The sequence below is a fragment of the Callorhinchus milii genome, unplaced genomic scaffold (assembly GCF_018977255.1).
Source record: "Callorhinchus milii isolate IMCB2004 unplaced genomic scaffold, IMCB_Cmil_1.0 Scaffold18, whole genome shotgun sequence".
NCBI classification, from domain to species: domain Eukaryota; kingdom Metazoa; phylum Chordata; class Chondrichthyes; order Chimaeriformes; family Callorhinchidae; genus Callorhinchus; species Callorhinchus milii.
The window spans coordinates 12,231,945-12,247,942 of NW_024704759.1; the positions used below are offsets into that span (position 1 = coordinate 12,231,945).

A 15,998-nucleotide genomic window follows, 5' to 3' on the forward strand; every position below is an offset into this window, starting at 1 on the left:
ATTCATCCCTTGAATGTTTAATGGGTTTAAACTAGTTATTTCAAGTTGTGCTTTTTTTTGCTCTTCCTCTGCCAGAAAATTGGCTCCCGATCAGTTACGAAAACAGCAGCATATTTATTTGCCCAAGTTTCCATTATTCAATAAATACAATCCTTAAAACATTTATATTTTCATGTCCTTTATTAGGAAGTTAGCATTCAGTTACTTAAGATTTAACAACCAAACGTAACATTTACAGTAGAGAATTGCTCCAAGTGACAATCTTCTCAATGGACGCATTGACCAAATTTTATTGAATACATTATCACTGTTTCATGTTAAAATTAAATTGTAATGTTTAACAATGGGAACATACCTATTAGTACAGAGTATAATATTCGAAGGAACTTACATGGAAATTGAGCCAAGGAACATTAATATTTAAGTCTTTTCTGATTCTGTTCCACGTCATTTCTTTTTGCTTCCAATAGCTTGGTTATTCCGATTCACAAATGAATGCATGCACTTGTCCATACCAAGAAATCTGTACATTTCTACAATTGCGCCCCATGGTAGAAAGCTGAAAAAAAGCTAGTTTTGTTAATAGCTGATCAATGATTCTTTTATGTGCTGGTACAAGATAACCACTGGGATTAATTTGAACAAGTTTCGATAGTTATAGGCATGCACTATCTCAAGCGATGAATACTATTGATTTAAACTAATTGTTTAGTTATTCTAATGTGCCTTATGAAGCAAATCATACCCTCTAAAATTGGTTTAATGTGTATAGATCTGGTAGCTTGTATAGCTAGTGGTAGTTTTCAAACAGGATACTTACGTTTTTGAGAATGCTGCAAAGTACATGAGCCTTGGAATACATATCATTTGCTGATTTATAAGAATTGCTTTCATGGCTTCCCTCACACAGTACTCTGGCTTTAAAGGTGGAACAAGGAATTGAAATTCCTTCCTGTTTTAAAACATTGAGATCAGTTTATGCCCAAAACAATTCAGCAATTGTACAAATATTGCATGCTTCATACATTGACAAATTAAGACACTCCTTGTTCTAGAGATGCAGATTGACAAAATTCTGGTCACTTCTGAATGACCGTTTATGGCAGTTCCTTCCAAATTTATTCAGGATAATCACCCAAGAGTGTTATATTAAAAAAAATCTTTTATGCTTAATTGTATTGCTGACTGCAACTCTAAAGTTTGAATAAATATTGCAAATTAAAAAGTACTCATTCATTTAAAAAACTTTACCGGATTTGGCATCCGTGGAACATGCCGGTATCTACCAGATAAGGGCAAATCAGGGTTGTCTTTATTCCATCCATGTTCCATCCTTTCAGTTCATGGGATAATGATTCATGATATCCTACCAATGCAAACTTACTGGCACAGTAATCCTGAAAATGAAAATGAATGTTTTTTTTGTTGAAAAAATCTACTTTGTGCTCCTTTGATTCATACAAAAAAAAGTGAATATTTCGGAGACCAACTCTAGTGAAAAGGGCATTTCAAAGAACAAAGGCAAAGTATATATTATATATTTATTGACTCCTGTCACCCAAAACTCTGATACATCAAGAGAACAAAAAGTGTGCTGACCTGAACATACGCCGTACTGAACAGCCCCAGAAAACTTGCGACAGACACAATATGCCCATGATTCATCTCAATCATCTTTGGAAGAAATGCTTTAGCTGTCTATTTAATAAATAGGAAAAAAAATACAACATGCAATACATTAATAAAGCAACGGTTACATTTTACACCACCTAGATTCAGTTTCTTTGTTCAATGCATTACTTTCAGTATGTAGACAAACAGAATAAGATTACATTCTTATAGTGTATAAACAGTAAAGAAATTAATTGTGGACTAAATCTTACTACGTGTAGGTTGCTTTGATTATTTTCGAAAGGATTATGTAAACTCTTGCATATCTTATTAAACTCTTACATATTCAGAAATTAATCAGAATTATATCAAACATTCTGCATGCACTATAATGAGGGCTTTCTGCATGTAGTATTTAGTTCACACTAATGAGGGATCTTGAAGTAATTTGTGTAACAGTGAAGAATAGAAAATTAAAATTCTGAGTAGATAAGAGGATTGGTATCAACCAATCTCCTTACAAATAACACAAAATCACATGGCAGGTCATGGGTCCTTGGTATTTCCTCAAACTTTGATTGTCAAAAAAAACTTTAATTAGTTAGAAATAATGGATTTTCCCCCGAATAACTGCATGGGATGTATTCCAAAGTTATATTTTAACAAATAGTATGAACATTAAAACCACACCCTTTTGCAATATGAGGTGTTGTCAGTCAACGAGATGTTTAATTCTGAAATAAAGGTTAAAGAGTTCCTTTAAAGGAGAAAGTCCCATTACATAAATTCCTATTGCACTTTAGAATGCCTTGATATACATATACATATCCACACACATTTGTTTTGATCCTTACTGGGTCATGATTATTTGCAGCAACTTTGCAGATCAATTCATGGTGACCAACCCCTGGACTTACCCAGAAATGTGCATGACAATTGACCAGCATCGTCCTTTCTAGTAGAGCATCTGGACACTCCAGCAAAGGTCTCCCGGACGCTACCCCAGCGTTATTAACCAGGATTGTCACATCTCCCACTTCTTTCTTGACCAGCTCCGCTGTTTTATAGATACTATCCCGTTTGCTCAGATCACAGGTGTAAGTATAAGCCTTTGCTCCCAGCTTTCTCACAGACTTCGCCGTAGCTTCATTGCCTTCGGTCTTAATATCCCACAACACCAGGATTGCCTTCTGTTTTGCAAACTCTAGTGCCAGAAGTCGTCCGAGACCACTACCAGCTCCAGTTATTAAACAAATTTCTCCAGCAATTATTTTTTCGTGTGGCCTAACCATAAGACGTAGAAAGGATATGAAATGCTCCCAGATAATAATACCAAGAAGAAAGAAAACATCAATTACAATCATTGCCAATCAATTTGTTATTTTCAACACAGCCAGTTAGCTAATAAGATAGTTTAGGCTGAACTCCAGTTGTAAAAAGAATTGCATGCAAGGGGAGTATATATAGGGAATGTGTATAAAATTGCATGAAGATGTTATACAATTTGCCAATGAGAAAGCAGAATGAATTTACACCAATCAAATCATAATGCTGTTTATAAAACAGCTAACTCAAGTCGACAAAAAATAAGGCTTCTCAAAGTAATCTGCTGCAAAAAAAAACCTTTAGTTCACAACACGAGCCAAAACAATTTAAATAAAAGTTGCATAATGTAGTAACCTTACATTGATCCGATTTAATGAACAAACTGATTATATTTTAAGTGCAATATTGACCAGAACTGGGACTCTGATTTCTCCTTAATTTGCTAATTAATGTGTAATTTCCAGATTCTTGTGACCAACATTCACTACTCCACAACAGTCAAGTGATGCTAGAGCCTTGACCAGCTCTTTATTGGAAGTCTAAGTTATGTTCTCTTATGTTAGAAAACATAACCGATATTAAATACTGTATTGCTATCTTAGTTGTGCTGAAAAAATGTGATTGCTGCACTGATCACTGTGTGGGTTTTATATTACTTTACAACTAACTAACTAAACAAAGCTCTCTGCCAATAGCTGTGAGATGGAATACGAACATTTAATAATAAATAATAATAATCCTTGCATTTGATATAACGCCTTATCACGTCTTCGAGATGCCTCAAAGCGCTTTGCAGGATATACTGTAAAGCGAATTGACTGTGTATTTTCACTCCCTGGCTCCTCCCTACCTCTCGACCTCCTCACTTCCCTATCCATCACCCGGAGCCTCTGCTGGACTGGCACCGGCTCCTGCTCATCCCTCGCACCCTCCGCCCCAACATCAGAGGTTGTGCTTTCAGCCGCTACGCCCCAAACTCTGGAACACTCTCCCTCAATCCCTCCGCCTCGTCCCCTCTCTTCCCCTCTTTCAAGTCCCCGCCTGCCTGAAAACTTTCCTCTTCAACCATGCTTATGGCTACCTTGCCCGGCCACCACCGGCTCGGAGTCAGGCTCCGCCATTGTTAAGTGCTCTGAGCCGCTACCCTGCGTGGAGGGTGCTATATAAGTACAAGTTGTTGTTATTGTAAAGTGAATTGACTGTATATTTTATAATTCTCCCCTTTTTATGCATTATACAGCACCATATATTATTATACATTATTATAATTATTATTACATTATTACTATTTATTATTATTATACACTATTATACACATTATTATTATATATTATTGCTAGTATATATTATTATTATACATTATTTTGCAAGTGAGACACCTTGGTTCAATTCCAGTCAGTGCGAAACCTTGGGCAAGTTTTCCTGACTCCACACACCTAATAATAATCCCTCCAAAACAATAATAAATTGGTCATTTTCAATCCACGACTGTTTGTGAGACGCTGCTGTGCGCAATTGGCCGCCGCGTTTCGCCCACAAATATACGGTCAATTCGCTTTACAGCATCGACCATCCACCATCGGTGGCCGGGCTTCCAGCCTCTCTGCCCCCACACTCTGGAACTCCATCCCACGGTCCCTTGGCCTCGCTTCCTCCCTCGCCTCCTTCAAGGCCGGTCTCAAGACCCTTCTCTTCGACCGCGCCTTTGGTCTCTCTCCCACCTCTTGCCTTCCCTCACCCCTACCCCACCCCCCCCAACCCCCCCCCCACACCCAATGCTCGGGCCCCAACACCTGACTATCCGGCACTTTGGGACGTCCTCCCGACGTGAAAGGCGCTCTGTACATGTCATTGTGTTGTTGTTGTGGTTGTATTCCGTGAAGCGCTTTGGGACGTCGAAAAGACGTGAAAAGCGCTATATCCAATGCGAGAATTATTATTATTATTATTATTATAATTGTTATACATTATCATTACACAATTATTATATATAACAACAACTTGTGTTTGTATCGCGCCCTCCACCCCGGACGGCAGCTCAGAGCATCTCAGTATCGGATCCCGGGATATGATATAATATATGTTTATATTATAATATATGTTATATTATTATTGTACATCATTATTGGACATGATGGTGCTGTACAATGTAGCCACTGTCAACCCCTGTCTGTCTGTCTGTCAGGAGGGAGGGGCGGGGCGAGGCGGGTGCCCACGTGATCCTCCAGGGGTCACATTACTCTGATTGGCGGAGCGGGTGGGGGCGGGGATTGCACTCTGATTGGTGGAGCGGGTGGGAGGAGGCGGGGATTGTACTCTGATTGGCGGAGCGGGTGGGAGGAGGCGGGGATTGTACTCTGATTGACGGAGCGGGTGGGAGGAGGCGGGGATTGTACTCTGATTGACGGAGCGGGTGGGGAGGGGGGCGTGGATTGCACTCTGATTGGTGGAGCGGGTGGGAGGAGGCGGGGATTGTACTCTGATTGGTGGAGCGGGTGGGGCGGGGGCGGGCGAAAATTACACTCTGATTGGCGGAGCGGGTGGGGAGGTGGGGCGGAGATCGCACTCTGATTGGCGGAGAGGCGCCTGGCCGGGCGCTATAAAAGCCGCCGCTCGGCGCGGGTTCGGTCTTTCGGTGCCGACGACGGGGAAAGGAGGTGAGTGTCCGGTGTGTCTCGGGGGTGGAGACGGGCGGTGGGGGGAAGGGTTAGGCCGCCCGGCGGGAAGCGGAGCCCCAACAGCCCCGACCTCCTCGCCCGGGATCTTCCCGCCGCGGCCTCTCTGGGCTCAGCTCCTGTTGGGGAGTCCCCGAGTGTTGGCCCCGCCTTCTCCTCTACGCCGAGGCCGAGGCTTGGGTTTGGTCACGGGCCTGACCAGGCCGCAGGCGGGAGAACTTGCAGGCCCGGCCCTGGGGCCACGTGCTCAGCCCCACGTTGTGCTGGTGATGTCCCCCTCCCACCCCCCCCTCTCCTCCCCCCTCTCTCCTCCCCCCTCGTCACAAGTTTATAATGATAATAATCCTCGCATTTGATATAGCGCTTTTCACGTCGGGAGGACGTCCCAAAGCGCTTCGCAGAACACACTGTAAAGTGAATTGACTGTATATTTGTGGGCGAACGCGGCAGCCAATTGCGCACAGCAATGTCCCACAAACAGTCGTAGATTGAAAATGACCAATTTATTATTGTTTTTGGTTTTGGAGGGATTATTATTAGGCTCTGTGTGGAGTAAGGAAACTTGCCCAAGGTTTCGCCCTCTGCCTGGAATTGAACTCAGGTCTCTCACTTGCAAAGCGAGTGCTCTAACCACTGAGCTACAGGACTCCACAAGAAAAGAGGAGGAGGTGGGAGTGGAGGTTCAGCTCATGTTGGGGTATCAACCCCCCCCCCCCGCCCCCGTGGACTAGTTTTGACCAGTTGGCCTTTTCTGTTAAAGGGTTAATTTTTCTCCCCCCCCCCCCCCCCCTTTGTGTCGGTTGTTTAGTAGGAGCTCATTTCGCTCCAAACCCCCCCCACCCCCTCGTTTTCTTTGTTAACTTATTCCCCGCGTCCATAGGCCGCGGCCACCGTTGCCAGGTCACGGGGTACCGTTTCGTGAGAAGCGAGGTTCGCAGGCTCTGGGTCTCGGGCTTCGGTTGACCATCAATGTCTCCTTTTTCCACACCCCCCCCCCCAGGTTAAGCGATCCGCTCCCGGTGCCTTGAGATGGCTGCAAGTTTTCGCGTGCAGGTACGTTCTCTGATTCCGACCGACCGACGAGCTCTCGGGTCTGATTCTAGTGGGTGTTGTTGAACGTTTCTCTCCCCCCCCCCCCCGTCATATCGATCGTGGTGAATAGGATCGTGTTACAGCCAAAATATTCTGACGCTATAGAGTTTTCTGGTTATTGGGAAAATTCCTTGATTTTTCACGACTTGACCAGGTGGGAATTTTCTTTCCTTCAGGTCGATGGGGCAGTACGCATTTTCACCTGGAGTGAAGGAGACCCCGAAAGCCAAGGTCTTGAGGTATGTGTGATTTGTTTTGTCCAGTCTGGATCCTCCTGGATATCCCAGCCATCTTTGTTGTTCTCATTCACCTCCAAAGGTGATCTCGTCTGCCTGTGGAGCTGGATAGTAAAGATTCCATTGTTCGAAGAGAAGGGAATTTGTCCACATGTCTCAGCTAACAGTCTCTCCAAAAAAATGATTTGCTGTATGGTTGGTTGTGGGACAACAAGGGCACAAGTTGGCTGCCATCTTAGCTTAAAACCTACAATGAAATCCTGTGAAGGGCTTGGAGATGATGACCTAATGTAAAATGTGCTGCATCAATTGCAGGATTTTTATGATCTCAGCTTTTCAGAAGCAGTACATGAGCATTGTACAGTTATACATTGTACAATTCTGGCTCTGCCAGAATGGCTACTTGGGCCTCTGTGGCTATTTGGGAGACCTTTGTGTTGCTTTAAGACTCAAAACTCAAACTGTATTTAACCAGCATTGTTCAGATTTTAGAATTTGGATGACAGATTGTAAAGAAATATTAAAGCTGCATTCCATTAATTTAAATCTCGCTTTCCTTTTATTTTAGCTAATAATATGAACCAGTGTGTAGAATAGAACCATAGAAACGTACAGCACAGAAGAAGGCCATTTGACCACCAGTGCTGATGCTATGGGTGGAACAGGTATGTTGTTGGATTTGTTTCTGGAAACTTGTAGTTCTAGTGAATGATGTTGAACTTTTTTCCCCGTCATATCGATCATGATGACTAAAAGAAATTGAAGCCAAATTCTTCTGACACTAGAACCAATTTGATGTTTGGAAATTTGTTTTTACATTACATATTGTCTAAACATTTTTACATTTAGCATATTGTTTTTCCCCAGGTTAGATGATCCCTGTGTCCAACATGCCCGCAAGCTTTCGTTAACAGGTATGTTTGCTCATTCTGATTATGGAAATCTTGGTCTGATTCTAGTAAATGATGCTGAACTTTTTTCCCCGTCATATCGATCATGGTGAATAGCAAAATATTAAAGCCAAAATATTCTGACACTAGAGCTTTCTGATTTTGGGAAATTTCCTTGATTTTTCACTACTTAACAAGGAATTTGTTTTTCTTAAGGTGATTGGGGCAGTACATGTTTTCACCTGGAGTGAGAGTGATGCCATACACTAGGATCTTGAGGTATGTGTTCACCTGAATCATTTAAAATTGTAAAAATTTTAATTCTATTGAGTGATGTTGAACTTTTTTCCCCGTCATATCGATCATGGTGACTAGAGAAATTGAAGCCAAATTCTTCTGACACTAGAACCAATTTGATGTTTGGAATTTATTTTTACATTACATATTATCTAAACATTTTTACATTTAGCATATTGTTTTTCCCCAGGTTAGATGATCCCAGTGTCCAACATGCCCGCAAGCTTTCGTTAACAGGTATGTTTGCTCATTCTGATTATGGAAATCTTGGTCTGATTCTAGTAAATGATGTTGAACTTTTTTCCCCGTCATATCGATCATGGTGAATAGCAAAATATTAAAGCCAAAATATTCTGACACTAGAGCTTTCTGATTTTGGGAAATTTCCTTGATTTTTCACTACTTAACAAGGAATTTGTTTTTCTTAAGGTGAATGGGGCAGTACATGTTTTCACCTGGAGTGAGAGTGATGCCATACACTAGGATCTTGAGGTATGTGTTCACCTGAATCATTTAAAATTGTAAAAAAATTAATTCTACTGAGTGATGTTGAACTTTTTTCCCCGTCATATCGATCATGGTGACTAGAGAAATTGAAGCCAAATTCTTCTGACACTAGACAGTGATGTTTTGAAAATTTTTTATATTACATGCCATTTAGCATTTTTACTTAGACATTATTTTTCCGCAGGCTAAACAATCCCAGTGTCTAAAGTGGCCCCCAACTTTTCGTGAGCAGGTATGTTTTTTTGTTAATTCTGACTGTAGAAACCTCGGTCTGATTCTAGTGAATGATGTTGAACTTTTTTCCCCGTCATATCGATCATGGTGACTAAAGAAATTTAAGCCAAATTATTCTGATGCTAGAGCCAGTTTGATGTTTTGAAATCTCAAGTTTTTACATGTCTAAAAACCTGTAATGTTTCTCCTCTCCAGGTCAGCAACCATTTGTAATCAACGTGAAAATGCCAGAAACAAACATTTCAGGTTTGTATTTTCAGTACCATTATAAATTTCTCATCGTGACCCTGTATTGGTCATTGTAATGTTTTTTGAATGGATGCCTTCAGCATCTGTGCCTCACCCATGAACTCAGCCCCCCCACCACCGCCCCCAACTGTTTTAAAATCTGAGCCTGAATAAAATTCATTCAGTCTGAACACTAGTCAGGTTTTTTTTAATATGATTTCTTTTCTTTCATATTGGTCTTGGCATTTGAAGGAGCAGGGCAGGGTGCGAGTTTCACGTCAGTCGTTCTGCAGTGATGACTTCAAAAACGTGGATTGTTATTATTATACGTGTTTAATGTGAACTGCTTGTACTTGTATAATAAACATTTATCTCATACAGCAGTTTTGTATCGAGCATTTTCAATTAAATAGCTTCAGAAATTGTACATGCATTACAGTTCCCTTTAATTACCTCGTGCTGTATAGCTACAGTGATGTTGGTGGTGGACAAGACCTTATCCAAGAGACAGTGTAGCTATTCTGTGTTAGGGCAGGTGGGTGTGAATCATCACACAGCAGGAATAATACAAGAATTAACTTTCGCTGCTGTACATGAAGCTATTTCTTTATATAGGTCTTTATAAAGTAATCACTCATCTCTGGTCCTTCCACCGTATTTCTGCAGAGCAGTAGAATTCAGCAGTGATTTGTCGATAAGCCAGGAGGGTTTGCAGTAACAATTTGTGTTGACCGCTCAGTTACTTTAAAATGGGATCTGGGATATTCCTGTATGGAAGGAAAATGTGCAGCAGGGGGTGCTCTTTGAACACTTTCTTACAGAAGTGCTGTTTCCTGGCAGCTTCTAAGTATAATCAGTTGTGATTTTATTGTTGCTAAGGCAGCTTTCACTTGAGCTGGAATTTCTAAAGCAAAGGCTTTCTTGCCAATTCATCTGGTGTGATGCCCACAGCAGGTGGTACAAGATAATTGCACGCTTCCATGATTGTCGCGCTTGCCATCAACCAGGTGGGAAATTAAAACGACGAGTGCATGCAATGAAATGGGAGCGTATCCCAGGGTTTTCCAACCACACCTAGAAGCGGTTCATAAGCAAAGCACCTCCGTACCTCTCCAACTTCCTGATCCATCCGAGGTCGCGCTATACTCTGGAACACTCCCTCAATCCCTCCACCTTTACCCCTCCCCTGCATGGAGGGTTCATAGAAGTACAAGTTGGTGTGTAAACAGTGACCGCTATAAACCCACTAAACAATGGAGTTCCTGGCCCCTGATCCCTCTCGTCTGTTTATCTGTTGTCACTGTTGGGCCACCCAGTTTTTAAGTTAATAAAAATGTTTCGCAACCATCTATATGTTTCGTTTTTATCAATAAAGTGAAAACATTTAAGTTGGCTGTCAAATGGACCTCAACAGCATCAACCAAATGGCACTTTTCCACAGAACAGTCAAATGTCCCTGCACTTTTGGCAAATATTTCCTGACTTTTCTATTGGCCCGTGCCCAAGCTTTTAAGGGAAAGCTGTCGCACAGCCTTGTGTTTCTCAGCCTACCTACTCACTTGTAATTAGATGCTTTTACAAACACACAAATGGTTCTTCAAAGCAGCATTCAGAAGGCAAGATGTCGCCGTCAATTCAAAGTGACATTTATAGCCTCCACAAAACCTTTTGTCTTTGCTGAATTCCGATCTTTTTAAATATTTATCAACTGCAGAGCACAAATGAGGTCCAGAGGACAAAACAAGGTTGTCTCGTTTGTTTTAACTTTATGATCAGAAGGAAAAACACACGGCCATTCTATTTACCACCTGCTAGGTTTTGGGAATGAATGAATAGCTTTTTACTCAGATGATGATCCACTATATTTTGTATCTGCTGACAGGATTCAGTTTGAGCGGATTCTTTTGAAATGGGAAAGGTTCTGATAGCTAAAGAGCACTCTCGCACAGGCCATTTAGCTGCCATGAATGTAAGTGCTCCATGAATTTTACAATTTCCCTAAAATTAACAGAATTTCCAAGCAAAGAATGCTCAAAAATCGGGAGTGACAGTAATAGTCCCACTTGGGGCACAGCTGAAATGCTCTCACTTAGCCTTTGCTGTCATGTCTCAAAAATAAACGCACATGATCACAGAGATTTTCACTAGTTATAATGGCATATAACATGTCACCTTTCTGTGAAGCATTCTAATTGCTAAATGGGTTTCCGCTTCACGAGGATCATTTGCGAAGAATTGTATTCCTCTTAAGTGCCATGCAGAAATTCTGCAGGATTGTTGTACCTCCCTGCCTTCGGTTCTCATTTCCAATGTGTGATGAGCTGTCTTCTGATGCGTAACTTACTATCTGGTTTTGTTTGTGATCCTGGATCGGGTAATCAAAATGCTTCTGTGGGCAGCTCTCGGGAGTGCTTCATATGTTGAGTCGATCTGAATTTAATATTGAATTAACAAGCTACAGGCGTGGTATGTCGCAATCCAATATTATCAAAATAAAATATAAATAAGCACAGCTGGCTTTACAAAGCCTTGAATGGATTGCCGCCTTGTAATGAGTTGAAAGGGAGTTTGCTATCACCAGCTCTACACGTCAAAGGCAACTTGCCACACTTGAAGGTGATTTTACACGCCCCCCCCCCCACCCCATACAGGCAACGAAGTTTCAAGTGAATAATGATTATGGTGCCACAATTATTGACATGATCATCTTTCTAGTTTCCTCCTTTTTGTGAGAATAGCTCTCAAACTCGTGTATCAGTTAACGCAAGTGTGTGGCAACTGGAGGTCTTCAAACAAATGACACGTTTCAAAGAAATGAGGTCCCGAGTCACAAAGCATTCCTACAATGGGGGAACTTTTACAAACTGTAACGTCTACCTTGGTGAATGGAAATAGGTTGTTGGAAACCTATCAAAAATGCATTTACTTTTGAGAAAGATACACATGCTCACCCCAGAAGAGAATAGTTCTGGAACTTGGATGAAAGCTCGGCTTGTTTATATTCCAGGGTTACTGGAGGAATTTGACCTCTAGTTTTCTTCGAGGAATGAAAAAAAATCACATTATCAACGAGAAACAAAACAGATTGCTTCACTTCTTTAGCGATAGACGGGTGGGTGAAAGAGCCTATTTTTGAATTCCTACATATTTATTACATGTTTACTTACCAAATGTCCTCTATACGGTGTCTAGGTTTCGACTAAAGACAAGAGAAAAACAAAAGTCGTAAAATATTTCAAGTATTTAATGTTCTTTGCACATGTAAAAGCTGAAACACATCACACCACATCTGCAACAGCGTATGTTGTATGTTTCTGAAACTGCGTACGATGTGCAATTGGAGAAGTGCATGAATATACTGAGGGCAGTGATCTTGCTTTTCAAATATTGATTCCGAAATGCAGTCTACAAAATGTTGTTGAGATTTACATTCATATTTACATTTACACGCAGGGCGAGGGCAGAACGAGGCTTCACATAAAATGTTAACCATTCACGGTTGTGCAAGCGCATCTGTGAACCATATTGATTTGGAAAATGGACAATAAAACTGGTTCAGGTTTGCTCGATCCTTTGCTGCTGATAACAGCTGCTCAATTGTTACCACATCTAAAAAGGCGCCTATGAAAGGCGCTGGTGTTCGGATTCTCAGATCCACCTTTGAAGTATCTTATCAATGAAATGAATTGAAAGCCTCTTATTTACTGCTGGAGCTTCACTCTGTTACACAAACAAATTGTAAAACTTAAGTGGGATTAGCTGCTTGATTTACTCAAGATACAAGTCTATTCAAGACCTATCTGACAGACCTTGTCTTTTTTACAGTAGTTTTGCATAATCCTTTTACGACTCTTTGCCCCATTTATTTGCTTTCTACTTATTGTGGTACTAACATTTCTTCATCATATTCTACCAGTTACTGGATTTGCCTCGATTTACCCCGTAAAACATTGACCTATTTAATACAAAGTAAAGTCATTAAAATTGCATTGCAGTTCACAGAAAAAAAATCCATATAATAATATATAATATATACATTCTAACATGATGTTGGATAACCTCTCCGCTCAATAGAATTCAATAAGTAAAAAGGATCCAGGATTTAATATTGCCCAAATATGTTTTTACAATAGAATATGGATTTAGTCTATAGCTTATATGCCACATTGGTTTAAAATTTAAACAATCTACGACTTGGTACAATAGGGTGACATTGCTCAATAGACTATAGTCCATTTTTACAATGTTTTAGCTGAAATTACCTTCTGAATAATTTTCAAATGCATCGCTGGTTAATGATAAAAATGTGGACTCCAATAAAATCATTCTATAGGTGAAAACCGACTATGACAACATGATGTCTATCTTGGATGAAGCTCCACTACATTGAAAAAAGGATTGCAGCCCAGTAAACAAAGATAAATGCCCATTCACAAATAAGCTTATTGTTAATGGGAACGTTGAAAAGGCAGTGTGATTAGTTTTAACATTTTGAAGGGGTTAAAAGATTTTGTTATGTTTTCCATGAGCAATTTGCTTCATCAGAATGCACATAGCGCTGGTGCTCACTTCATGTTAACACATTTTGGCATTCTCTTGCTTGGCTTGTCAGTCACCCAGCAATGTGGATCTGCTTCTGAATTTCAAGCAGTTTTCCAGACGCCAAAAGGTAATCAGGATTAAACGCTGTTATACAAAGCCACCAGATAAACAACAGGGGACATTTTTCACTTGCTGGAAATAAAAGCAAAAATTTATACAACTTTCCCACAGACTTTGTATTGGCTCTTGTATGTAATTTATTTTACAGGAGCATTTGAAATGATTCAGCAGTGACAAAACGTGCCACAAAAAAGCCTTGCGAGGAGTTTAATCAACATTTAACTCTTTTGACAGCATTTCCTTTGCAGGTGTTATAAGAATGAAAAAAAAACGCATATGAAACCCTGCACTGTCCTAATTTTAATTTCATAACTGTCATCTGTGGCCCTTGATAGATTCACTGACAATTCACTTAATTAATTGGAATGAAGCCTTCAATTGGCTGAAAATCAGCTTTTAACCTCTTCCAGCTGTGTTTTTCTTCAGAAATGGGCTCGTCTGGTGCACTTCCAATTTGGGGATTAGACTCTAATTTGTTTTGTCAGAGCAAGGAAAAAGCCAGCTAAGCACCTTTCTCTCTCTCTCAGGCAGGAGATTTCTTATCAGTAGAGCAGGGAGTATGTATGTGACTTCCTGCAATGTACAGTTGGCTTTTGATTAGGTCTCCAACTGACTTTACCCCCAAAACAATGGTGGGAAATTATGACCCAAGCTATTTGGCTTTTACCGTTGCTGAATTGTCTGAGCCAGGCATTTCAAAGAGAAGCAGAAGTACTCAAACGTAAAATTGAAGGGCGTTTGTCCATTAATGTTTAATTTGAATTGGCTCAAAAATCCACTCGAGAGGCACGTATGTGCTGAGTTTCGTAATTATAAAATCCAATACGAAATTGCATTTGTACAGCGCCTTTCACGCCGAGAGGATGTCCCGAGACGATGGGACATCCTCGCATTTGAATTCTGGTTCTGAAAAAATAGATAGTTGTTAAGAAAGTACATTATTTGGAGTATTTCTATATATCTATATATTTTTATATATATATATTTTTATATATATATATAGAAGTTTAGTCAACATTTAACTCGTTTGACAGCATTTCCTTTGCAAGTGTTATAAGAATGAAAAAACAACTCATATGAAACCCTACACTGTTCTAATTTTAATTTCATAACTGTCATCTGTGGCCCTTGATAGATTCATATAAATATAATCCAGTTGAGTTACCAAGAGGACAGAGGAAATTCCAGTTGAGGAAGCTGATAGCGGATGCCAGCAATAATGATAGCTGAATGCACTGAACATAGAATGTTTCTCCTACGCCCTTGTTTCTCACCAGGATTCACTGTAAGACTCTTGCTTCTCAGTAAATCTTATTCAGATTTTACCCGTAATTGCTCTTGTTTCACGCTGCGTTTCCTCATTGTGCTAATTTTATTTTTCACAGTGATTCACTAAACTGGTCTCACGCAGAGATTGACCACTGTACCACTGATAGATTTCATTACACATGACACATTTTGATATGATGTGTACGTCCCTCGTGCATTCTCTACTGTACTGCACCAGACACATTTTATTAAATTCTCAATCAACCATTACTAGAGACGGATTTGATTGCATTTCACTTAACAACTATTGCGATTTGGCACCAACACCAGAAACAGTGGAAACTTTTTTCTAATTTGCTTCCGTTCTGATGCAGATTCCGTACAGTAGAACCTGCTGGTACAAATGGCCCCTTGCAGTGCACGAGTATTATATTTAGGGTTCTGCCTGGCTAGGCTTGTAAGTCTCTTGCCTCTGAGATAGAAAGGTGTGGGTTCAATCCTCATGTTGCAACTTTAAACTTATAGCACAGGCTGATGCTGCAATACAGACCTGGAGATTTGCTGCATTGTTGGATGAGCCGTCTTTTACATGAGACATTGAATACTTTGCCTGTTCAAGTGAACGTTAAAGATCCCGTGGCACTATTGAAAAGAAAAGGGAATTTCTCCTGGTGGCCTTGCTAATAATTCCCCTGAAATAAAATTGGCCATTCACTTTACTGTTGTTTGTGGGACATTGCTGTGCACAAATTAACTTACAAAATACAGTCACTACACTTTAGAGTATGTCCTGTGAAGCGCTTTGAGACATCTTCCCGATGTGAAAGGTGCTGTATCAAATGCAAGTGATATTATAAAACTGGTGCTTGTTTCATACTTGAGAATAATTGGAATAATTAGTCTACTTCATTTGCTTATGACAATATATTAAACGTGTAAAATATATCTGACAATTTAATGCAAAATTGGAT

General features: G+C 40.4%; 1 protein-coding gene, 1 long non-coding RNA gene and 6 other non-coding genes across 9 annotated transcripts; 7 read left to right on the forward strand and 1 right to left on the reverse strand.

The window, feature by feature from the left end:
• Positions 1-222: 222 nt before the first annotated feature.
• Positions 223-2,993, reverse strand: LOC103172782 (retinol dehydrogenase 10-like). The gene is made up of 5 exons (XM_007885496.2): positions 2,529-2,993; positions 1,600-1,698; positions 1,252-1,397; positions 821-952; positions 223-559 (listed from the first exon to the last, which is right to left on the reverse strand). Exons 1-5 carry the CDS (start codon positions 2,973-2,975, stop codon positions 448-450), a joined length of 936 nt encoding a protein of 311 aa, XP_007883687.1. The 5' UTR covers positions 2,976-2,993; the 3' UTR covers positions 223-447.
• Positions 2,994-5,566: 2,573 nt separating this feature from the next.
• LOC103190542 lies at positions 5,567-9,523 on the forward strand. Of its 2 annotated transcripts, XR_006085568.1 has the most exons (11): positions 5,567-5,594; positions 6,613-6,665; positions 6,881-6,943; positions 7,509-7,605; positions 7,808-7,854; positions 8,047-8,109; positions 8,318-8,364; positions 8,557-8,619; positions 8,819-8,866; positions 9,064-9,114; positions 9,349-9,523. It is a non-coding gene; the product is annotated as an uncharacterized LOC103190542 (long non-coding RNA). The 2 variants fall into 2 exon arrangements; XR_006085569.1 differs by lacking the exons at positions 7,808-7,854; positions 8,047-8,109.
• LOC121850404 lies at positions 7,639-7,728 on the forward strand. Its single transcript, XR_006085587.1, has one exon. It is a non-coding gene; the product is annotated as a small nucleolar SNORD12/SNORD106 (small nucleolar RNA).
• LOC121850398 lies at positions 7,893-7,983 on the forward strand. Its single transcript, XR_006085583.1, has one exon. It is a non-coding gene; the product is annotated as a small nucleolar SNORD12/SNORD106 (small nucleolar RNA).
• On the forward strand, positions 8,151-8,239 carry LOC121850397. Its single transcript, XR_006085582.1, has one exon. It is a non-coding gene; the product is annotated as a small nucleolar SNORD12/SNORD106 (small nucleolar RNA).
• On the forward strand, positions 8,403-8,493 carry LOC121850399. Its single transcript, XR_006085584.1, has one exon. It is a non-coding gene; the product is annotated as a small nucleolar SNORD12/SNORD106 (small nucleolar RNA).
• LOC121850400 lies at positions 8,661-8,749 on the forward strand. Its single transcript, XR_006085585.1, has one exon. It is a non-coding gene; the product is annotated as a small nucleolar SNORD12/SNORD106 (small nucleolar RNA).
• Positions 8,909-8,997, forward strand: LOC121850405. The gene has a single exon (XR_006085588.1). It is a non-coding gene; the product is annotated as a small nucleolar SNORD12/SNORD106 (small nucleolar RNA).
• Positions 9,524-15,998: the final 6,475 nt, after the last annotated feature.